Genomic DNA, 26,059 nt, shown 5'->3' with positions numbered 1-26,059 from the left:
AGTATGGCTCTCATACTACATGGAATGGGGTAAAATTGGTCTGTGATCTTGCCTTTTCCAAATACTTTTATCTCAAGTGTGTATGTAGCATAACATTTCTGTCGTGGAGGTGTCAACTAGCAAAAACAATGATTTGCTCACCTGACGTTATCACTAAAGCGCTTTTTGGTTATTAGTGGTGCGTTTAACGCAGCATTTCGTCTGTCAATGTGAACCGGCCTAACCCTTACACTACCTTATCGCTGCGTATGAACACTGGATGTTTTAAAGCACTTAATTCCACAAATATAGGAATGTACTGTGATTTCTGCCCTTATTAGAGATATTAGAGATAGCATATTTACTTACCTGGGGCTTTCTCCAGCCCCTTGCAGCTGTCTGTCCTCTGCACCTGCAGGGACCCTGGGCCGGCGGCTGCGAACAGAGTTCTTGCCGTGGTACAGACAGCTGCGAGGGGTTGGAGAAAGCCCCAGGCAAGTAAATCGGATTTGCATTCATTTTGCCTGATGATTCCTTTAAAAAGATTTTCTTTGTTGAAATGTAGAAGCAGTAGAGTGTTGTACCAGGTTAGCCATCAGTAAAAGCAAGAATTCACGAATCAGGATGATAACATTTATTGGCTTACTTTGAAGTAAAGGAGTAAGCTTTCGGCTAATATGCCTTCTTCAGACATTGTTCCAGTATACCTGTAGTGCAGTAATGTGTATAACTCATGCCTGGAACAAGCATGCAACTGGTGAAATGAAAGCATGTTGAACACTTGATCTGCATACTTGTTAACTGTTTGGCTTGTTCCCAATAGCAGCAGTGCAAGCTGCCTGGCACCACTGCTGGCTGTACAGAAAGGTGCAGCCTATTCCATACTTGTAAATAAGGCTGCCTGTCTCCACCACCTCAAATGCTGCTGCATTGCGTAGTAGGTGGTATGAATGTACCATGCCTGTAAAAGGAGGCACAAGCAGCGCAAGCAAGAAGAGCTCTGCATCACCCTTAGGCCATGTTCACATTATCAAACGCGGATGGATGTGCGATCAGAACGCAACGAGTACCAACGCACGCCATCTGCGTTAGCATGCGTTGCGTGGCTCATCCCATTCACTATACTGAATGGATCAGCCATGTGTTTTGTTAAAAAATGCGTGCAGCATGCGTTCGCAGACCGCACTGGTCCGGAAAGCATGCAGTGTGAACATCAGACAGTGCAGTCTATGCACTATGTCGCACGTTTCTGCCTCCTGCACGCATTGCCGAAACACAGATGGCAACGCATGTAGTGTGAACGGGGCCTTAATAATTCAGACGGTATTAGAGCCACAAGTTCAATACAGTCGGGCATGCATCATTTTACAATAGATGGGCGTCTCTATTTCCTTGTCACTACAGCTTTTCATTCACACAAACCACTCAAAATCCAACCTCTCTGCCATTCTTGAGGTTTATCTGTTGAATGTTCTATGGGGAGAAATGCAGTAAGTTGCTTACTATAAACTGTGCTGTACATTTAATACTGCAATGTCAGGAAAACATGCAGAATTTTGTGTGAAAGTGTGTTTGTCATTTCAAAGTGCTATATGAACAGGCCACTAAGTATATGACTTTCCTACAATTGTTGCACTTGTGAAGTGGACTCCTCTGCCTCTCTCCTATTGGCGGATGATAAATTCACTTGTAATACCGGACTTCCTCACAGTTATTTTATTGTTTGCCTGTTAGGAAGCTCGCTGAAATCTATGGCTTATCTAATTCCAGTTGTTGTCAGTGTGATGTATTGCACTCTGAGATACAATACATCACAATGACAACAACTGAAGTTACATTTACTGGAATATTTCACTATTGTTTTTTTTGGTTCTTAAAATTGAGAGTGTTTTTTTTTTTTTTATATATTGCAGTATAACAAAGTTCTTTACAGATATCTACTTATGAGTGGAGACAGCTGGCAGCTGGCATCTGACAGATTAGTTCTTCCAGAATACAATTAAACTCAAAAAATAATGAGAGAAGGCTTTGGTAAAAGTTATTTGGATATGGGTAAAACTTGCTACACATTGTTTAATTTCATCCCCGTTTCTAGGGGCAGGGCAGGCGGACGACTGCCCTGAGCGCTGTGAGGGAGGGGGGCGCAGTGATGGAGGGCAGAGCCGCGGTCACACTGAGACTCAGCTGCGTGGAGGGGAGTCTGACTTCTACCTCCCTACCTCTCCTCAGGGCCCCCTCCATGCGCCCCAATCTTCAGAGTAAGCGCGGCGTGAAGCCTCATATGTGCAGCTCCCTGTCCGTTCCAATCACCGCTAATCTCCATCTGCATAGCCTCTGATACACTCTCTAATTCCTGCTAGTCAGGAAGTAGAGAGTGTATAAGTGGCTATGCAACGGAGGAGATCAACGGCAAGTGAGCGGCGCTTGGAGCGAGAAGAAAGGTGAGTTTTTATACTTTCGCTCTGGGTACAATTTAGCCTAGAAACTGCCCTGTTTAATTTAAATCTGTCTGCAATCCCTTCAAATTCTAAAAAAAAAAAAATATAATAATTTTTTAACAGCTCGATTAGTGGTTCAGTCAAAGACACGATCTGGGTCGTGATTTAATTAGTGCATCAGTCAGTGCAGAACCATGCAGACACATTGATTTTGACTGAATTTCAGCAAAGATTGAAAATTGCAGTTTGCAGTGTAAGTAGATACATCCCAATCACTCTTTTAATTAGGAAATACAGGGATCCCCATTGTTCAAAAGAATTGCGTGTGTACACCACCCAAAACTGTGCCGTTGTAATGCTGGGGGGGTCATACTTTCTGACCACCCAGCCCAACAAGGCCAAGAGCTGGAAAATGGAAGAGGCTCCACAGATGGACACAGGAGTAATGAACAAGGGAGCAAGATTGCCCAGAGCAAATGCAGCTCTGAACCGCCTATCAGGCTAGATGCTATGTGATACAATACACAACAGACGTAGTCGGTAACAGATTTGGGTCATACACGTTAATTCAGAAGTGTCGTATTGGAAGGATTAGGCAGATTCGTAGTCAAGAGGCAGGCAAAGGTCGGTACACAATACAATATTACAATAGATTACAAGATATATAACTACAAACTACAAGACTGACTGACTAGAGTACATATATATTGTGCTGATATATGAAATGTAGCTCTCAAATAACTCACTAGCTAAAGCAGCAAACATGCAGCAGACATGACAATACAGAGCAAGGCATTATACATTTACAATAACAACTTTCACAGCATAGACCCAACGACAACTCAGAGAGCTGAACGCTATGACGGGCGGGGTAGGAAATGGGAGGCAGACTTTTATGCTGGCATCAGCCAATGGATGCAGGTATGCAAATTCCCACACAGCTGAATGGTAATCATTCAATCTTGAGCTGGCTTGAGTACCATTTGCTAGCTGGCTGTGCATGCAAAGGACTCCCATAAGAAATACATGCAGTATTATGTAATAACATGCATGCAGGAAATCCAGGGCTATCTGGCCGCAGCTCAGCTGCAACAAGCAATTGGTGGAATGATGACAGCATCCTGAACTGCCCAGAACTGCAGAACGATGTGTAAATGACAATGAGACTTATTGCGAATGCACAACCGAATGCAAGCAGATAAGCCAGATCTGTCCGTTTGCAGCTCCACTGTAACGGACAGAACACGCTAAGGAGGGCTCCTTACAGCCATCCACAGTAAGCTACGGCACTACTTGCCGCCCACACTGTCACCACCCACAACTGAGCTGCCTACACTAAGCCAATGGTCATACTAAGCCACCACCCACAACTGCGCCACCCACACTAAGCCACCGCCCACAGGTGTTCCTGGGTCTGTGCAAATTTACAACCATTGGTTAGTATTTAGGATGACTTTAAAATAGTACTAGTCAAAAACCTTGTAATAAAAATTACATTTGCCAGGTTGGATCACACATTCGATCAATAAATTGCACAACTCATCAAAAATTACATGATCTGATATGTTAGGGCCAGAGATGACCATTAGATTCAATGAAAGTGTTGAATCAGCTGGAAATCGATTGGGCAAAAATGTATAGGCCAACCAAACTGAGCATGAAACTGTACACTGGAAAACAATTCAGTTTCTAACACCAGGTTGAAGGAGTGAAGTATTGTGTGTACATATCACTGAAAAAGCCTATTAAAGTGTACCTGCGATGGGGAAAAAGGAAATATGTATACATAACTGGGGCTTCCTCCAACCCTCTCCAGGCTGATCGGTCACTCCTCATAATTCGCTGCTGCCTGGATCCTCTGTAATTGGACCCGGAAAATCCTCCATTCGGGGCCAGTCGGCGCATTCGCAAAATGCTCCCAGTCATGTGCGTGTGGCAGGGCTGCGCATTTGCAGTATACCCTGGAGTTGAGGTCTTTCCAGGGGGAAACTGCGGAGGATCCAGGTGGTGGTGGAAGATGACAAGTTAGCGATCAGCCTGGAGAGGGCTGAAGGAAGCCCCAGCAGTGGCGTAGCAATAGGGGGTGCAGAGGTAGCGATCGCAGAGGGGCCCACTAGGGGACCCCCTTCATCCATCTTATTAGCTTTTTATTGGTGTTATGCTGATAATGAACTCCTCTGTAGGTGCATAGCATAGTGGTAATCCTTGTAGGGGTTCTTTCGCGAAAAAAGTAGGCAGTTAAAAAATGTGACTGATGACAGGTTTTGGGCCAGTCCATCTTTTTAAGGGGGATTCTCAGGGTTTTCTTTGTTTTCAACAGCATTTCCTGAACAGCAGTTGCAAAGTCTAACTGACAAAATAGTGTGCAAGTGATTAGGGAGGCTGGCTGGTATCTTACTGTGTTGGCAGTTAAACTGCTGTTCAGGAAATGCTGTTGAAAACAAAGAAAGCCCTGAGAATCCCCCTTAAAAAGATGGACTGGCCCAAAACCTGTCATCTGTCACATTTTTTAACTGCCTACTTTTTTCGCGAAAGAACCCCTTTAACAACCTATTTTCTTACTTTGATTACACCTTTTTGGCAATGCAACTGTCATTGGTAGGATTTGGGGCTCCATATTAATAGAGTGCTTAGGGCCCCATGTAAAACTTGCACCGGAGCCCCAAGCTTCTTAGTTACGCCACTGAGCCCCAGGTACGTATAGATTTTTCCTTTTGCCCCATCTCAGGTTTACTTTAAGGTTTGCTAGTCATTGCAAATGCAGGTTGGAATAACCACCTACACTGTTATCAGTTAAACCTTTCTTTCAGTACACTTATTTACAACAAAACTATAGCATGTTTTGTTCAAAAAATATGGTAGCTCTATTTAGTTTGTAGAATATTTTTAACTTTTTCTTATATGTAACTTATAAGGCAAATGTTAATTGTGGATTGTTCTTATTTTAGTGAATCCATGCTGCTACTACCCATGCCAGCACAATGGGGTCTGCGTGAGGTTTGATCTGGACAAATATGAATGTGACTGTACAATGACTGGATACTACGGAAGAAACTGCACAATCCGTAAGTTATGTAACAAATGTCATTATCATGTCTAACAGTTGCTTCCTGTAAGGATGTACAAGGCTTTGAGTAATTCAGAAGCTTAGCAGAAAGAACCAGGATAACTGTCACGTACTACAGATTGTGGGAGTTTAAAAGGTCTACCTTCCGTTCAGAAATAATGGATAAAACTGTATAAAGGCCAGGCCTCTTTGTGTTTGCACTGGTGTTTCAGAATAACTGAATCCATTTTTATACCAGTGCTAGTCTAGACTTCATATGTAGATATACACACACACACACACACACACACACACACACACACACACACACACACACACACACACACACCTACACACACACACTCCAAATAACAAAGCTTTATAGTGTAACAGAATTCAGGGATGATGCCTTGTTTTTTTGTTAAATATTCTTAACACACATAATCAGACAAGATAAGATTCATTGTGGAGAGTACATGTAAGTTTAAAGCCTTTCAAATCTCAGAACAACCTTGACACTGGGCACTATTGCTGCCATTGCTGCAGAGGCCATGAGATCATCTCTTGTGAGGTAGAATTCCAGGGCTGAAAGGGGAAATGTGCCACACTATGGTTTGCAGAGCCATGTATCCAGGGGTCTAGTCCTGGGAAAAGAAGTGAGTGGACTCACCAGGAAAACTCCTGTGCCGCACATAGCGTGGGGCGCAAAAAAAATGGGCGTGGTCAAGCATAATGTGGGCGTGGTCACGGGTGGGGCTAAATATACATGACCTTAGCAGTGATGTAAAAGGTCTGCCGGGGAAGTTTGAGCTCTGCCGTAGTGTATCCCCCCAAAATAGATGTAATCTGACAGCATTTCACCAAAAAGACACATAATCTGGTAGAAATTCCTCCAAAATACAGATAATATGGCAGTGGTTCCCCCAAAATAGACAATGTGGCAGCAGCAGTTCCCCCAACATACACATAATTTGGAAGCAGTTCCCCAAAATACGCGAAACCTGGCAGCGGATAACCCAAAATACACGTAATGCCCAAAATACATATAATCTGGCAGCAGTGGTCCCCCAAACATACACAATCTGGCAGCAGTTCCCCAAAATATGCGTAACCTGGCAGCAGACGTTCCCCTAACATACACATAATCTGGCAGCTGTTCCCCAAAATACATAACAGTGGTTCAACAAAAATGTAGATAATCTGACAGCAGTTCCCCCAAAATAGGTACCCCCAGCATAGGTAGCCAGGTCTATAGGTGTCCCCAGTATAAGTAGCCATGAGAATAGTAGTCCCCAGTATATGTAGCCAGAGGTATATGTGCCTAGTATATGTAGCCAGGGGTATATGTCCCCAGTATATTTAGCCAGGGGTATACGTGCCAAGTATATGTAGCCAGGGGTATATGTGCCAGTATATGTAATTAGGGGTATATGTCCCAGTATATGTAGCCAGGGGTATATGTGCCCAGTATATGTAGGCAGGGGTATACGTGCCCAGTATATGTAGCCAGGGGTATATGTGCCCAGTATATGTAGGCAGGGGTATACGTGCCCAGTATATGTAGCCAGGGGTATATGTGCCCAGTATATGTAGGCAGGGGTATATGTGCCCAGTATATGTAGGCAGGGGTATATGTCCCCAGTATATGTAGCCAGGGGGTATGTGTCCCCAGTATATGTAGCCAGAGGTATATATGCCCAGTATATGTAGGCAGAGGTATACGTGCCTAGTATATGTAGCCAGGGGTATATGTGCCCAGTATATGTAGGCAGGGGGTATATGTGCTCAGTATATGTAGCCAGGGGTATATGTGCCCAGTATATGTAGGCAGGGGTATATGTGTGAATATATGTAGTCAGGGGTATATGTGCCCAGTATATGTAGTCAGGGGGTATATGTGCCCAGTATATGTAGTCAGGGGTATATGTGCCCAGTATATGTAGCCAGGGGTATATGTCCCCAGTATATTTAGCCAGGGGTATACGTGCCAAGTATATGTAGCCAGGGGTATATGTGCCAGTATATGTAATTAGGGGTATATGTCCCAGTATATGTAGCCAGGGGTATATGTGCCCAGTATATGTAGGCAGGGGTATACGTGCCCAGTATATGTAGCCAGGGGTATATGTGCCCAGTATATGTAGGCAGGGGTATATGTGCCCAGTATATGTAGGCAGGGGTATATGTCCCCAGTATATGTAGCCAGGGGGTATGTGTCCCCAGTATATGTAGCCAGAGGTATATATGCCCAGTATATGTAGGCAGAGGTATACATGCCCAGTATATGTAGCCAGGGGTATATGTGCCCAGTATATGTAGGCAGGGGGTATATGTGCTCAGTATATGTAGCCAGGGGTATATGTGCCCAGTATATGTAGGCAGGGGTATATGTGTGAATATATGTAGTCAGGGGGTATATGTGCCCAGTATATGTAGTCAGGGGGTATATGTGCCCAGTATATGTAGTCAGGGGTATATGTGCCCAGTATATGTAGCCAGGGGTATATGTCCTAGTATATGTAGCCAGAGGTATATGCCCCAGTATATGTAGTCAGGGGGTATATGTGCCCAGTATATGTAGTCAGGGAGTATATGTGCCCAGTATATGTAGTCAGGGGTATATGTCCCCAGTATATGTAGGCAGGTGTATATGTGCCCAGTATATGTAGCCAGGGGTATATGTCCCAGTATATGTAGCCAGAGGTATATGTGCCCCAGTATATGTAGTCAGGGGGTATATGTGCCCAGTATATGTAGTCAGGGGGTATATGTGCCCAGTATATATGTAGTCAGGGGGTATATGTCCCCAGAATAGGTAGTCAGGTGTCCCCCAGCAGGAGGGGAGCAGCGCAGTGGAAGGAGAGCTGTGAGCAGCGGTGGAGAAGGGGGGCCATCTCCCCCCCTTTCCCTCACCTTGGGGCTCTCCTTCCCTCGCTCTCCCCTCCAAAAGTAATGTGCGAGCAGCCGGCAGCGGGCGGGACTTACCTCTCCTCGTTCCGGCGTGAGCACGTCACTGACGCTAGACTGGTCTGGTCCAGACCAGAGCAGCAGCACGCAGATCCGGCGCCGGAACGAGGAGAGGTAAGTCCCGCCCACTGCTGGCTGCTTGCACATTACTTCTGGAGGGGAGAGCGAGGGAAGGAGAGCCCCAAGGTGAGGGAAGGGGGGGGGGGGGAGATGGCCCCCCTTCTGCACCGCTGCTCACAGCTCTCCTTGCACTCTGCTGCTCCCTTCACACATGTCAGGGTGGACGACGTCCACCCTCGGGAAATAGTAAGTGGACGCCGTCCACCCGTGTCCACGCCCCACTTGACCCCTGCATGTATCCTGCCTGAGCTGAATGAATGTAAATAGTCTGCTCCTCCAGCCTCCTGAATTACTGGGCGCCAGGCCCGGATTTACCTCAGAGGAGCCTGTAGGCACAGATGTCCTGGAGCCTTATACTTCCAGTTCCATGAACCTACAAACCCCGGCCAACCGCAACACAAGTGTGCTGGCTGTCCCAGCTGTCATGTCTCCCTTACTTCCTTTCATATCACAGGTAGCTACAGGTGTCCCTTAGTATTAGGTAGCCAGAATATTAAGTAGTTAGAGGTGCCCTCAAGTATTAGGTAGCTAGCGGAACCTCAGTATTAAATAGCTAGAGCTAATCCTGACTGAAGGGAGATCTCGTCAGTGGAATATAGAGAGCAGGGTGAGTAACCTCTCATATACACTCATCAGGACTCTGCATAGGGAAGGATGGAGGGAGGCGCTTGGGGAGAGGCATGAGCTACCTTTCCATCACCAAGTGCCTGTAGGCACGTGCCTACAGTGCCTTATGGTAAACCCAGCCCTGCTGGGCTCAGTTGTATGTGGTCCATGAGCTAACTCTCAACCATCCCAAAACATACAGAAAAGTTACCGTAATTGACTTGCCCCTAAATTGGACATATGACTATGGCAGTGATTAGATTGTGAGCTTCTCTGAGGGCCAGCTAGTGACAATGCTTGTCCTTTTTTGGCCCTGACTGGCCCTGACTTTAGGGGTACAAACATTGGCTGTCCGCACCTCTGTACACCACTGGATTATTGCTAAATCGGTCTTCACATCAGATGCCTAGTCAGGTGTATGAGATTTCGGATATGTTAATACACTGAACCTGACTGGTTATTAACAGAAAAGTGAATCTTATAAAGGAAAAGAAAGAGGGAAAGTGTGTGTGTGCGCGTGTGTGCGCGTGTGTGCGTGTGTGTGTGCGTGTGTGTGTGTGTGTGTGTGTGTGTGTGTGTGTGTGTGATGCTGTGTATGATTAAGCATCTGAACAGAAAGTGGTAAATGGATGTGCATAACGAGAAGCTGCTATGACTTGCAAGTGCAATGTGCAAATGGGGATTTTGGAGTGCCTTCCACCAAGCAATGTAGCACTCTACTGGGATGTTAAGAATCATTTGACATGTCTGGAAAATCATTGCAGATTAAACCGAAAAGATAATAATTACATTTTAGAATGGTTTGCCACTGATTTATGATAAATTATTTTTTTCCACAAAAGCTTATCTTGTATCATTGTTTTACTATAGGGCCCCATGATTTGTAGTCAAGATAGTGTTTGTAAAATCACTTTCAGAATGGAGATTCAGATTGTCAGAAATGCATGTTTGTGACTGGTTTTCCTTCGAAATGAACTCTATCATTATTGTCATTATTATTATTGGTATTTCTATAGTGTTGGCATCTTCCACAGTGCTTTACAGAGGGGTTAGGGACAATGGTACAATGGATGACAGGGTGGCATCTGGTGGGCACAGTCAGGGAACTTTGAGCTCAGCCACAGCAATTGGAACTAAACTCAGAATTTCCTCTGTGCTATAAAACAGGGGTAGGGAACCTATGGCTCAGTGTAACGGTTGGGTGTTATAACTCTGTCTGATTATTTGGTGATCTGCAGAATCACCAACAATACAGACACTATACCAGATTATTAGGTGATCTGCAGAATCACCAATAATGCCAGTATAGCTAACACAGACTGTGTGAGTAGTGATTGGTGCAACCGTAACTTTAATAGTTTTGCGAGACCTTACCTGGTAAGGTACTATCAGTGCACTGACTGTATAGATTTGATCAAACCTTCCCAGAGGAGCTGGAGAAGGTACTAACAGAGAGAGTACAGGAAATAGTAATGCTGATCTATACCAGGGGAGCTGGTAAGCGACCAATAATAATCAGACAAATAATCACACAGACCTTTTCCAGCAGGGCTGGAAAGGTCTGACTAGGAGGGTACGGAAATAGGCTGACTAGTCCTTACCAGAGGGGCTGGCAAGGAACTAGTAAAACAGGAACTGAAGAGTAGCTAGGCTAGACCTTCCCAGAGGAGCTGGAAAGGTATAACAGGTGACTTAGATAGATTTGGCTAAACCTACCCAGAGGGGCTGGGAAGGTACTATCAGTCACTAGGCGGCACCTCACCAGTTTAGCTGGTGGGTATAGAGCACCTCACCAGTGGCTAGGGTCCACTGGTGAGTAGAGTGGTCAGACAGGCAAGGTACGGCAACAGAGAGGCAAGTATCAGTATAGAATCGTGAGGCAGAAGAGTGATCAGTTAACAGGCAGAGGTTCAGCAACTATAGGCAGATAGGCAGAAGTACAAAATCAGTAAGCGAATGCGAAGTCAGAGTTTAGCCAGAGTCATACACAGGTAATCGATACAATCATATACAATAATCCTAGTCTTGTGTGAAATTCCTGGTTTCCTCCCAGATCAAAGCACACCGGATACTAGTCTAAGGTCTGAGCGTTTTTGTATTCACGACAGCAGACCGGGAATGACTGAAGCCCGGAGGCTTAAAGAGAATCTGTAACATCAAAACGTCCCCTGGGGGGTACTCACCTCGGGTGGGGGAAGCCTCAGGATCTTAATGAGGCTTCCCATGCCATCCTCTGTCCCTCGGGGGTCTTGCTGCAGCCCTCCGTACAGTGGCGACGTAAATATTTACCTTCCCGGCTCCTGCTTAGGCGCTCTGGTGGCTGTCAGCTCCGAAGTAGGCGGAAATACCCGATCACCGTCGGGTCTGCTCTACTGCGCAGGCGCAAGTCTCCGGCGCCTGCGCAGTAGAGCGGACCCGACGGAGATCGGGTATTTCCGTCTAGTTCGGAGCCGAAAGCAGCCACAGCACCCCCGCTGGAGCCTGCAAAGGTAAATATTGAATTGACAGTCGGGTCTGTCGCTGGCTGTTCGGAGGGCTGCAGCGAGACCCCCATGGGACAGAGGACGGCGTGGGAAGCCTCATTAGGATCCCGAGGCTTCCCCCACCCGAGGTGAGTACCCCCCAGGGGATCTTTTTGATGTTACAGTGTCTCTTTAAGAAGCAGAGGAGACCTCACAGGCACGCCCCCTGCAATCAGCCAATCCGGGGCGCCGTGAGTCTCCTCTGATGTCAGCCGACCAGCAGGTCAGCTGACGAGCCTCCTCCCCGCATAAAGGTCCTGTCTGTTCGCGCGCCCGCGCGAGACAGCGACCTTATGGGAAAATGACAGTCCCGTCCTCGGCGTTCTAGATGCCGGAGGGTCGAGCAGGGGCACGGAGGCAGCTGCGGCGGCGGTGCTGTCCGCCGCTGCTGCCCCTTCGTTTATTACACTCAGGAGCCAGATGTGGCTCTTTTGATGGTTACATCTGGCTCACAGACAAATCAGTAGGGGTTAATTTATTAAGCTACACTGCTCAAGCAGCACGGCTTAGTGTGGCAGTGCAAGTAAAATTTTCAAAGTAGGCACGCTACTGCTGTAGCATGCACCACTAACTTACTCGTGCTCCCTCCCAAAACTAACGGCTGCGCCAATTGTCCCACCCTGGACCCTGTCAGGTCCAGTGACTTTGTAGGGCGAGATCCCCACACTTTGATTTACCCAATAGGCTGTCTGTAGCTTAACAGGCAGCCTATTGTGCCAAAGTGTGGGGATCTCGTCCTACAAAGTTAATTAAAACCCCAAGTCAGCTAGCTAATTGTACAAGCTGTTAGTCGGTATTTCTCCTGTCTGGCTCTCAGTGAAATTGCTGATGTTGCGGAAACCCAAGAGAAGCTGAAGACGTGTCTGACACTTCCGCTGGCCAGAGGATCAACTGTGTACACATCTCCATGGCAACAGAGACATGAACCCTCTGCTGCACATGCGCACTGTCCCAGTTTGAAACATATTGTATGGTTCTCATGGAAATACATTTTAAAATATGTAGCGTTTATGGCTTTCTCAGCCAAAAAGGTTCCTGACCCCTGCTATGAAAGGTTAGCCACAGCATGATAACCTTAATGGACAAAGAAATTTCTTCATTACATTTTATGGAAATCCTAAAAAAATGACGTTTACAAGTCGGTTTCACTTTGCAGGGAGCACCTGCAGAGCTCCTGTAGTCTATTCACATCTGCTAAGAACTAATTAGACACTTTGATCTCGATCCACAAGCACAGAGCAGTAGATTTCTTCAGCAAATATATGTGGAATAAAGACTTTTCATTGTGTAGCAAGGTGTGGGTGTCTATGCACCCTCTGAAAAAAAACACAGGAGACAGGGACGGGAGCCCAATAGTGTAATATGTCAAACCAATGGTGGATATAAAGATGGAAATAAGACTACTCACAAAGGTGGGTTGCAGCGGGGCAACCAACCACAGGAAGCAGGTGGAGACAATAAACCCGACTCCACTCGGGGTGATCCCTAGGGATCTGGGTGCGGTCGCTCTCCTTGGAAAAAAGGTGGGAGACAGAGTTCTATCGTGGTAACCCACGTGTATTCTGTCTCAACCCCTCAGTGAGGCTCCCTATGCTGACTATATCATTGTAGTTTGGCACTGTTATTTGGCCTGAGGAAGCGGGCTCAGACCCGCGAAACGCGTTGCCTGTGCTACTAATAAAATCTTTTTGCTTCGTCAAAGATTTTCGTTATTTGAGGTAAGCCACCTCAAAATATTTTGTCAAATTTTAAACTGCTTTTAAGTGCTTTTATAAACCACCAGGGCGCCTCTTTCAACCAACCAGTGTTTTCATTGTGTACTGTGCAAGAGTTCAGGTCCACTTTGAAGCTCTAGAGTGCTGGATCTGTTAGAGACCTAGGGGAATGCCTGTACACATGCTAGTTTGTCAACTGAGGTTTCCAAAGAAATGCTGCCATTCAATCTAGTGTGTGCACAACGCTTCAATGAGGAGATCCCCACTGCAGCCTTGACTGCTTGAACTCTGTCCTGTGCTTGTGTTGGCCTTGTTATTGCTTCCAGTTGCTAGTTAAGGGCTCATCCCTTTCTGACCTTCATGAGATCTCTGCCAATCTTGCATGCACAAGAGAAACCTGATCAGTTTCTTATCCAATAAGCTTCAGAATAATTTGGGACTTTGATGTACATTTTTGGGAATTGTCTGTAATTACAACCCTTATGTAATATAGAGTGCTGCATTGTATATTCACATTTTGTAGAGAATGGTGATGATGATTATACAGACCCGCAGGTCAGAAAAGAAGAGGCAGCTAAATACAGCCCCAGAAATGAACAGCTCTGGCAGGCCATGTGTAAACAGTGTAATTAGCAGGCACAAAACCTAAAAAGCAGCCCAAGTTTGCAGCATTGCTGGCATACCTTATTTTAACCACCCTGGCGTTCTGATTAAATCGCCAGGGTGGCTGCGGGAGGGTTTTTTTCAAATAAAAAAAAAACTATTTCATGCAGCCAACTGAAAGTTGGCTGCATGAAAGCCCACTAGAGGGCGCTCCGGAGGCGATCTTCCGATCGCCTCCGGCGCCCAGAATAAACAAGGAAGGCCGCAATGAGCGGCCTTCCTTGTTTTGCTTATATCGTCGCCATAGCGACGAGCGGAGTGACGTCATCGACGTCAGCCGACGTCCTGACGTCAGCCGCCTCCGATCCAGCCCTTAGCGCTGGCCGGAACTTTTTGTTCCGGCTGCGCAGGGCTCAGGCGGCTAGGGGGGCCCTCTTTCGCCGCTGCTCGCGGCGAATCGCCGCAGAGCGGCGGCGATCAGGCAGCACACGCGGCTGGCAAAGTGCCGGCTGCGTGTGCTGCTTTTTATTTGATTAAAATCGGCCCAGCAGGGCCTGAGCGGCGACCTCCGGCGGTGTTGGACGAGCTCAGCTCGTCCAGACCGCTCAGGTGGTTAAGTGAACGTTTCAATGTTGCTGTAACAAAACCCCAAAGAGTAATCGCTAAATGTTTCACTTGACCTCTCAGTCACTCGGTAGGTTTGTTTTGAGAAATGGAAGTCTTTTAAAAAGCACTCCCTTGATATTTAATATGTATAATCCATTAACATTGCATGATTTGTGTAGAATTTCAGAATGACTGGAAAACTCTCGTCACTGAATGGAACACTTGTGACACTTGTGTTTTTTTAACATCTTTAAATATTTTTTCTACCGGTGTTTTAAAGTTTATGGAAAATCAGTTCAACATCCTTTTAAACTGTTTACTTTGTTTAAAAACCTGTAAACCTAACACAGTGAGTTTTTATAGCTCAGACTGCATGTTGCTAGTGCTCAATATGTCAGTACTGGTGTCCATATACTGCACATAAATGAGGATAAACAAATCTGTCCAAATCAGATTTGCAACTTTTTGTTTTTCAAATTTACTGCATTGAATTATTCACCATGAGACAAATTTTTCACTGAAGTTTATGGCGCCAATTTTCACTGCAACTAAAGTTAATAATCCCCCAGATCAGGGAGTTTCTCAGTTATAGCAAGCCTTTCACATACTATAGCTATGGGAGTCAGCATAGTGCAGCAGCTGAGCGTCATTGGGAGGCTCTTCAATCCAGGTCTAGAGAATGTTGGAGTGGGGTAATTAACCACTTCAGCCTACAGGTGTTTTCATTTTTTACCTTTAGGACGGAAGCAATTTTCCCCTGTCAGCGCTCCTCCCATTCATTCGCCAATAACCTTTTCGCTACTCATTAAGCTCATTAAATTAAGCTTTTTGTGAGCGATAATCGTTTTCAGTAATGACTTTATTTTCTATGCATTTTATAGGCAAATGCACACAAAAAAGAAAAAATACACTATTTCTCCAATTCCATCCCCTATCGTTGTACAATAAGCAATGCTAGTAAAGCCCACCCATTCTATTTGGCCATCAGTCCCGGCTATCACAACATTTAAATTATGTTCCTAGTACAATGTGTGGCATCAATATATTATGTGGAAATAAAGGTGTACTTTTGTAGTTTTTTTGTGTCTCATTAATTGTAAGCCCTTATGTACTAAAATAATATATATATATATATATATATATATATATATATATATATATATATATATATATATATATATATATATATACATCCTCATGACATACATATAAAAAAGCCCTAAGGCAACTATTTATGGAATTCTTTATGGAGTTATAAAATGTTTTTAAAACTTTAAAACTGTGTTGGTGTATTTTTCTTACTTTTAACCCTTTGCGGAAATGTACCCCTATACCCATTTTACCCAGACAACAGGGAGACATCTGGGAGCCCCCATGATGCTAAAGGGGGCTTTCACATTCCATCATAAGTCACTCCCCTAGGTCTACCACCACAAGCATTACACCCACCCCCTCCTGGGCACCAAAGCCAAGGTTGAGTCCCTAGTCCATAACCTTGAGCAATCCTTCAATGAGCCAAGAACCATTTGAATGGGACACTGCTCCTAATTTGAAAATACAGTGTCCTGCCTAATCTTTGACATCAATTTTCTCAAAAACTCCAAGGCCTTTTTATTTTATTTTTTTACATGCTCCCAATATTGGTTGCCCTTTATTGCTATTGCTAATACATCCACTCTAGTTTAAGCACTTTGATGTGCCTGGTCCAACCTTGAACCCCCCCCCCCCCCCCAGGTCAATATTTAGTAGGATTCAAGTAGTGGCAGACACCATTGTTGATTTGAGCAGCAACATTTCAGAGCATGTTGCTCCTTTCTCAAGCTGTCTTGTAGTACATTTTTTGATGATAGCGTGAATCCATGCATTTAGCAGCAAAAGTAGGCGCTGTAGACTGCACTGCAAAATTCCCCTTATGACACATTTTGGCCTCAGATTCATGAACAATTCACCTTAAAGGCGAATCAGCCTTTCCAAATTTTGCCTGTCCATCCCAACTCATTAAATATACTAAAATGAAAAAAAAAAAGATTTTCAATTAATTTTAACTGCTTCTGCACTGCCGCATTGTGTATCTACGCCCCTCTGGACTTCACTTAAAAAACAGGGTCATGGATACACATATCATTGGTTAACAAGAGGTGCCTGTGCGTGCTCGAGCAACCGGTCGCGCCCATTACACCCCCCCGCAGGCAGAGTACTGATAGGTTGATGTGCACATGTGATCCCAATAATGCAAATGATCATTGGCCAGTGAAACACATTACTTCCTGTGTACTATTTAGTACACAGGCAAGTGTGGGGACATCTAGTGGACAAAAAATAAAAATACAAGCACACTACATATAAATAATATAAATAAATAAAAAAAAGTCCCCAATAATTATTAACCCTCTATGCCCCTCCTCATTATTATCAAAATAAAGCACTTGTAAAAAAAAATGACAGCATTTAAAAAAAAACAAATAATTACTTTAGGGACTCAGCTTTTTTATATGTATGTTATTAGGGTTTATTTCTGTTATTTTTGCAAATAAGGGCTCATAACTACTTATAGAACAAAGAAACACAAAATGAAAAAAAAAAACCACATATTTCCTTAAAAATATTGTCACCATTCATTTTACTAGGGGCATAATTTACATGTTGTAATAATGAGAAAAATGGGCAGATAAAATGTGTGGGTTTTATCTATCACAGCAGGTTTTATTTAAAAACTATAATAGCTGAAAAGTAAGAAATTATTTCTTTTTTCATTGTTTTTCTAATTCTTCCCTTTAAAATGCATATAAGATATGAAATGAGATATAAAATATGAGATATAAAATAATTCTTATAAAAAAATACTACTCAAATAAGCTAATTTGTGGCGAAAATAAAAATGTATAGATCATCTAGCTATGATAAGTAGGGATAAAGTTATTGGCGAATGAGTGGGAGGAGTGTGAAATGAAAATTACTCTGGTTTTTAAGGGGAAAAACCCTTAGTGGTTAAGTGGTTAAATACATTAGACGCTGAGCGGATCGTTCAGAAACAGCCTTATCAGTCCGCAGACAGCGAGTACACACGTGCTACTGTCGGCTGAACGTGCGCCCAGCGGGAGGGTCTGGCGGACCCGTCCTTGACGGCGGTAGTGCATGTGTACGCACCTTTAAATCCTGAACCCGAGGTGAAAATAAACTGATGAGATAAACATCCTCTTACATAATCTATCCTCTTACACCTACAAATGAGTTTTTTAGTTATCTTATGGCTTTATTTTATGTTTAAACATTTACAAAATGAATGTAATGTTTCATTGTCTCTGCTCGATGGCAGTCTGTTTAGTGTCCTAGAGCTAAAATACATTATACCTCTTGGGAATCCCACACAGGCTACTGAAGCCTGAAAGCCAGTGTACTCCCACAATTCAGTAACCAACAAGAAATAAAGAACGAGGCACTCCATTGTCCCCAGGTATATATACAGGTGTACTGTACATACCAACTGGGAAAACAGCATGACTATGTATCCAACAAGTGACCTACACATTATTAATCAAACCACACATACTAGACATATGTCTACCCACACTTCACCTACATTGCCTAATGCATGATTAAGGGCTTTTTTTAGACTATATGTAAGGATCCCTCCTGTAGCGTATTCTGTCCGTTGCAGTGGAGCTGGAAACGGACAGTTCTGGCTTATCTGCTTGCATTCCGTTGAGCATTTGCAATGGGTCTCATTGTAATTTGCAATTGCTCTGCAGTTCTGGGCAGCTCAGGATGCTGTCATCATTCTACCAATTGCTTGTTGCAGCTGAGCTGCGGCCAGATAGGCCTGGATTTCCTGCATGCATGTTGTTACATAATTCTGCATGTATTTCAAATTGGGGTCCTTTGCATTCACAGCCAGCTAGCAAATGGTAATCAAGCCAGTTTAGGATTGAGTGATTACCATTCAGCTGTGTGGAGATTTGCATACCTGCATCCATTGGCTGATGCCAGCATAAAAGTCTGCTTCCCATTTCATTCCCCGCCCGTCATAGTGGTCAGTACGCTGATCTGCTGGGCACCTTGTAACTCTGTATAGTTCTGTTATTGTAGTTCTATGCAACCTTATTACTTGTGCTTTAGCTAGTTCTTGATAAATATATATGCAGACTTGCTAATATATATTTATCCGTTAGTTGAGCCATTTGTTATTGTTCTTATTATTGTGTATTGCCTAGTTCCATGCTTGGTTGGCGTTCGCTGCATCCGCGGTGGATCAGTGAAGTCCATTGTCCAGATAGCTTGGATTCTGCAATCACCACGTTGGTGACTGGTAGTATTCCTGCTACTCTAGTTTCTGGGAATGTAACTATAGGCTGTAGTTGCTATTAGTTACATTCTATCATGTAGTCTTGCCTGGGTGGATGCTTGCTGGTGACTGTTGTTAGCCTGATTGCTCTGCTTTTGTGGACGTGACTGTGAGCTGCGGTTGCTACTAGTTACGCTCCAATCTATAGTCCTGTCTTGTACCTGTCTGAATGCTTGCTATCGCTAAGGCAGCACAGTGCGAACTAAAGCTGGCCACTAACGGTCCAATTTCTAGCGAAAAATCGTTCGAGCGATCAGAAATTCTGATCGGACGAAAAATCGTTCACTACACCATCAACTAACCAATCATTGCTTCCTATCTATCACGACCACCAAGAAAATCCAAATTTTCGTTTGACGAAAATTCATTCAGGCGACATTTTTTTCACTCGTTCATAATCGATTGTGTTCACCAATGGAGATTATTTACAACCAATCCGATCAGAATTTCTGATCGCTCTAACGATTTTTCGCTAGAAATTGGACCGTTAGTGGCCAGCTTAAGGCAGCGCAACGTCACACTGCGCTGCCATTGTGTTTTATTTGTAGCGATGTCAGAAGCCCAGAGCTGCAGTTGCTCTGGGCAGCCTGTGTAACCTCTTCCATTTTCGAGCTCTTAGCCTTGTTGCGCTGGGTGGTCAGAAAGTATGACCCCCCCAGCATTACACTATATTATTACAAAAGACAGAATTCCCAGGAGAAATCTGCTGTCTCAAAAATGAGGTGAGAAGAAACAAAAAAGTGGCAAACGATTAGAGCTTAGGGCACTAATGTAAACATAGTTTTTTTTTTTTTTAGATTTCTGGCCCGATTTGATTGAATAAGGCACTGCCAGAGAGATCACCCATCACCTACAGGGGGATATCTTTCAGCTGGCCATACACTATACAATAGTTAGTCCAATTTGACATTCCAGTATCTGATTGGGTAAAATAATGTATTCTGCCTGAGCACATTTATGCTGTGAATGGCCCCACGAATGACCTGCAGGCAACTTTAAATAATTGGAGAAGGCGGTTCTTTTGCCAATGTTGTGCGCACTATTGATTGTAATGTTGATGCAGGACAGTCATAATCCAGTCAGAGCTGCAGAGCAGTGTATGGGTAAAAGAGATTAAGCAAATCTAGAGTGGAGCAAATCTAGAGTGGAGCAAATCTAGAGTGGATTTTTTTCTAAACTGTCTTCTACTTAGTGGTAAAATGTTGCCACCCTTGCCAGGGTCACATTGAAACATAGCGACGGTTGCTTAAAATTAGCAGATCAGCAATTGTGTGATTTTAGTCTCATTCTGGTATGCAGAATTTCATTGGACTTGGGAATAACATTTGTAATTTATGCTGGTTAATTCAGAAGAGAAAACAATGAATATTGTTCTGACTCTGTCTTTATATTCAACATTATTACTAATGCCTGGGAATTAGAGAATTAGAGGTATCTAGGGAGACAGATAGCTTGACTGACAGATCCAAGGTCAATACAGTCACCTCCTGGAATAGCAGGCTCCACCCGGGAGAAGCTGTTAATCTTTGTAAGCAGAAGGCCAAAGCACACAGATTTTTTTATGGGCAGAAAAATGATCGTTCAAAACAAGTAAGTCAGGAAAAAGGGAAGTTTGAATCGTAATTTCATGATCTTCATTATGTATCATTTGTGATATCCCCATTGGAGAAACTTGGAGATCCTAAGAAATATGGTATTTATTTAGCCCTTTCTGAAGTTTAAAAAGAAACAGTGACCAAGGACTGAACTTCATCCCAATCAGTAGCTAATACCCCCTTTCCCATAAGAAATCTTTTCCTTATCTCAAACGGATAATCAGGGGACCATGGTGCTGACATCACACTGTGGAAGCTTTGTTGCACTGTGGGAAATAATAGCTTTTCCAACTGCCAAAAAAACAAGCAGCAGCTACTTCCACTGACATCACCTGTCAGCACAAAAAATATCACCATATGATAAATGTCAGAATGTAAATCAGGGAGAGGAAAGATTTTACTATGGGCAAATGTCGCTCCTTGCAAGATGACGCCATATGGCGTCGGTGAGACCTGAGAGAGACGTGTTCCCGACGCCATCCTACGTTAGTCAGTTGGGAAGCAGTTAAAGAAATTATGCAAAAAAAAAAAGAGTTGTAAACAAACTTTAAGTCTTACAAAACAGAAAGGGAAAACCAACTTCAGCAATCTATAGATCCTGGTCGCATCCTTACTGACCTGCAACACACTCCTAGATGGTCTGAACCCTCCCTTTACATACATAGAAAAGGGGGTGAGTAATTGCTTTGTGATTAGAAACCATGCCTTTCAGCTATCTGATCATGGCTGTCAATGTCTAGTAGGGTGGCACTCTGTCTTAAAGGACAACTGAAGAGAGAGGTATATGGAGGCTGCCATTTTTATTTCCTTTTAAAGAGACACTGAAGCGGAAAAAAAATTATGATATTATGATTTGTATGTGTAGTACAGCTAAGAAATAAAACATTAAGATCAGATACATCAGTCTAATTGTTTCCAGTACAGGAAGAGTTAAGAAACTCCAGTTGTTATCTCTATGCAAAAAAGCAATTAAGCTCTGCGACTTTCAAAGTTGTGGAGAGGGCTGTTATCTGACTTTTATTATCTCAAGTGTTATTCAACTATTTACTTTTCCTCTGCCAGAGGAGAGTTCATTAGTTCACAGACTGCTCTGAAAGAATCATTTTAAATGCTGAGTGTTGTGTAATCTGCACATATTATAGAATGATGCAATGTTAGAAAAACACTATATACCTGAAAATAAAAATATGAGAATATTTTCTTTGCTGCTAAACTTCTAGTAATTATTCATAGTACACAACCAATTCATTATATCATATTTTTTTTTTCGCTTCAGTGTCTCTTTAAGCAATACCAGTTGCCTGGCAGCCCTGCTGATCCTCTGCCTCTAATACTATTAACCATAGCCCCTGAACAAGCATGCAGCAGATCAGGTGTTTCTGACTTTAAAGTCAGATCTGACCAGACTAGCTGCATGCATGTTTCTGGTGTTATTCAGATACTACTGCAGAAAAATAGACCAGCAGGGCTGCCAGGCAACTGGTATTGATTAAAAGGAAATAAATATGGCAGCCTTCGTATACCTCTTACTTCAGTTGCCCTTTAAGGCTCATACCCATTAAGCAATTTCCCCAAAAGGTTTTGAGTGACATTTTTTTTTGCGACATCATGCAAAATCGTTAAACAAAAGTTCGCAAAGCAATGTTCAACGACAGCTGATCGTTCAACCTCACATTTGCGCCCGTTGTTCGTTCCCAGGGTACACGATTGTGGAAGATGGATGGGGAGTGGTTGTTTGTCGCATAGTTCATCGCCACGTATCCCTCGATCCATCTTCTGCGGTTGTTGTTAAACTTAAAATAATGTTCCATTAAATGCATATAAAACTTTTCCTGAATGTAGAATTTCAGCTAATAGTTTTTCATCTATACGAGTACACAGTGTGCACATTTAGATGAATTTTTTAAATCCCAAATGTATATTCATAGCCCATGCACAGATGCACCCAATTACCATTTTTTTCTTAATGCTTGAGTTCAGCCACCTGTATTTCCAGCTGAGATGTGCAGTGGAAAGTAAATAGGTATTTTATTTTAGTAGTGCTTGCTAAAGAATTTACACTGGATATAATTACAATGGTGAGAATTTATTTATTTATTTTTGTGAAAATTAAATTATAAGTTGTGACAACATTTTATGGTCTAGAATCAATGTGACCCTGTTCCCAGGCTTCCCCCCTATATCTAGGCGGCCACTGCCATTGGACTAGCCCATTCATTATATATATAATAACTTACAGGCTGTTTCAGCAATACTTTTTTTTCCCACACAAAGGGATATTCTTTTTACATAGAGATATTGCAGTTCTGATTCATGTCTAGATATTTCTGAGACTCATTATAAATCATGATTGCCGTATAACATTGGTTACCTTGCTGACATGCTTATTCTCCGCTTAGAGAAAAAATAGCATGCATCATGTCATGGTCATGCCCATTTTTTCACCACCGCTCCATTCGGTGGGGGGAGGGCCAAAAATGATGTGCTGATTGACGCCACAAAAACCTTAGCAGCACTCTTGACTACAAGCCAGCCTACTCTCCAGTGCTGTACGTGGGGATGAAATTTGCTGTGACATGGGTCAGTGGCCAACTTTTATCTAATAATGCCCATCATGACCCTTGACCTGAAGTCACTTTGCCAATAGTGTTCATGAACCTGCTTGTCTTGACAGGAATGTCAGTTTACGGACCTGCTCCCATTGTGAACTCCACCACTATTGGCCAACTGACTTCAGGTCAGAGGTCATGCTGGGAATTATGAGATGAAAGTTTGCTGCTGGCAAATTCCATTCCCAGCAGTATGGTTAGGTAAGCATGCTGAGGCATGGCTGTGTTTGCTACATTTATTCTTCAGTACCAGGAGCTAGAGATGCTGTAATTTCTGTCAGAAACCTCTGTAGCCTCATAACATTGCAGAGTAGTAAAGCTGCACTAATACCTTATAAGAAGCAGACATTGTATCAAATCTTCCACAAGGTCACTTTAATAATAATAATTGCAGTATTTGTATAGCGCCTTTCTCCTGTCGGACTCAAAGTGCTTGCGAGGCAGCCACTAGAGCGCACTCAGTAGGCAGTAGCAGTGTTAAGGAGACTTGCCCAAGAAACTCCTTACTGAAATAGGTGCTGGCTTACTGAACAGGCAGAGATGAGATTTGAACCCAGGTCTCCTGTGTCAGAGGCAGAGCCCTTAAACAGTACACTATCTAGCCACTTGGATGGAACGAAAACAGCGCATGCATTACATAAGAAAAAAAAAAACTTTACTGAGCATATGCAACACACACAGCGCAGCAGATTCATTGCTAAACGCACAGCATGCAGCACTTTCTAATAACGCTACACACAAATGCAACATGTGCACTGTGAATGTCGCACAGAATGTGTGTTAGTCTGCGTTGAAACATTTTCTAACGTGCGACTTTAACATCACACTGTGAAAGAAGCCTTAAAACAAATGGGGGAGGGGGGGTTGGGGGGGAGACAAGAGCAGTGGCAGATCAATAGCCTAAATAGCTTTGCACTGCATCGAACTGCCAGCTGGTGTAACACTTATAGATTTCCACCCAATGTTCCAAAGCAATCAATTTCTTGTTGAAGTAGTATCAATTCAGAAGGAATCGTTTCCTACCATACAATGCACTGTTCAATGCAGAGCAAATCTATGGGCCAATGTTCTTGCCCCGCCCCCAATTGTTTTACATTTTCCATCCTGTCCAATTGATTCTTTCGATCCATTTTTAGTCAAAACTGTATCAAAAATCAGACATTTTGGGGAATCCATTCCCAGCAGATGAATTAAATCTGAAAGGAATCGTATGAGAAAAATTGATGAATGTATGGCCACCTTCTGTGTAATTTTCTTTTATAACAAATGGCTTAAGCTGGCCATACACTTCTTGAATTCCACCCAACATTCCAAAATGATTGATTCCTTTCTGAAAAGAATGATTTCAAAAGAAACAGATTCCTACTGCACATCAATTTCCAATAGATTCCTTTAAAGGAACCTTCTGACGAGCAATATGAAGGCAGCATATGTCATGGCAGATAGTCAATACTGTCCATGAGACAGGTCCACTTTGAAACCCATTTAATTAAAATACACTTCTGTGGTTATAACTTTCTGTTAACTTTTTCTTACAGCTGGATTTTGGAGTAGAATTCGTGAATACATCCGTCCAAGCCCTTCATTTTATCACTACATTTTGACTCGCTTCAAGTGGTTTTGGGATATAATAAACAACACTTTTATCCGTGATACAATTGTCAAATTGGTTTTAACAGGTAAGTACTTAAGTTACACACTTCTAAATTCTACAATCTGGAAATGTTTATTGTCTGTTTTCTACAAGTGTAACTAATCAAAACCCATCATAGAACCTTAACATCCAGAGACTGAAAGAGCTTATGATCTCTGTACTGGTGATCTAAATAGAAAAGGTACCCTGCATTTAGCAACGTCCCCGTTATCCAGCACCCACGGGGATTGGCTGATGCGGATAAGTGTGCTTTCTGGTTGCTTGAGATTGAATGTTAAAAATAGCCCTAGTTAATCAGGGACAAACCCAGGATTTTAAAAGGGGGGATTCCTGAAAGGTCTCTCTCAGCCACAAACAATACAGCATAATAATATGGTAGGACGTCATGCTGGGTACACATGATGCAATTTCCCGACTGACAGGATCTGACAATTATTTCCAAAATGTCTGATCTGCTCCCGATCAACAACAGGATCATTCAGGAGCAGTTAGGATACAGACAATAATGAGGACAGCCAATATTGCTATACTTTTGTTTATTGAAAAATTTTGAGCATACAGATGATAAGCATTGGATAATACATAGAAATCGTTTCATTTATAGACAGGGTTGATAACATGAATCGTCTCCCGTTTGTTTATAGACATATAATGAGTAGTTAGTAGAAGAGACCAGATTCCGTATAGGTTGGAGGTCCAAATAACTAGATTTAGATTGCTTTAGTGTCTAGCCCAGTGTCGGGACAACCAGGAGTTTCTGTCTAGATTGTAGAGTGTTGAACATAGAATGTTACATATTAAGTGGGTATAATCTGCTTCTATAGATATACAGGTTCTGTTAACCAAAGAACCTGTGTAGGTAACTGGAAACGGGTCACACCAATGATTGACGGCTATTTAAGTACAGGCCTATAAGTAGTAAGTAGGTAGAGGGTCCTGACAGGCCTATACGCGGAGGGTGGGGGTTGAAGTGGGGGATTGCAAGGGTTTGTTTAGTGATAAGTGACAAGGTGAGAAGCCTTGTATGGGCTAGTTTTATCCATATGATTGAGGGAGGTTGGCTAGACTAACATAGTTAGGCTCCTGGTTAATATCAGGGAGGCATGAGGTCTGGTGAGATTGAGGACCAAGGATTCCAGACCTTATGAAAGTGGGCTTCGGTGCCTCTTAAAGAGGCCGTCGTTTGTTCCATTTCTTTAGTCCATTCAATCTTGAGTTTGACATCTGATAGCGTTGGAGGGGCGATATTTTTCCAGA

At 43.3% G+C, this 26,059-nt stretch overlaps 1 protein-coding gene across 2 annotated transcripts in view; it reads left to right on the top strand.

The window, feature by feature from the left end:
- PTGS1 (prostaglandin-endoperoxide synthase 1) overlaps nucleotides 1–26,059 on the top strand; it is a 156,659-nt gene that overhangs the window by 15,804 nt on the left and 114,796 nt on the right. For both annotated transcript variants that reach the window (XM_068249717.1, XM_068249716.1), the window contains 2 exons: nucleotides 5,366–5,482; nucleotides 24,687–24,827. In XM_068249717.1, coding sequence (XP_068105818.1) covers nucleotides 5,366–5,482; nucleotides 24,687–24,827 — 258 coding nt within the window. The remainder of the gene's footprint in view (nucleotides 1–5,365; nucleotides 5,483–24,686; nucleotides 24,828–26,059) is intronic.

Source organism: Hyperolius riggenbachi, chromosome 8 (genome assembly GCF_040937935.1).
Source record: "Hyperolius riggenbachi isolate aHypRig1 chromosome 8, aHypRig1.pri, whole genome shotgun sequence".
NCBI classification, from domain to species: domain Eukaryota; kingdom Metazoa; phylum Chordata; class Amphibia; order Anura; family Hyperoliidae; genus Hyperolius; species Hyperolius riggenbachi.
The sequence above is the reverse complement of the archived record's forward strand: the minus strand, read 5'-3'. Positions and strand labels throughout refer to the sequence as shown.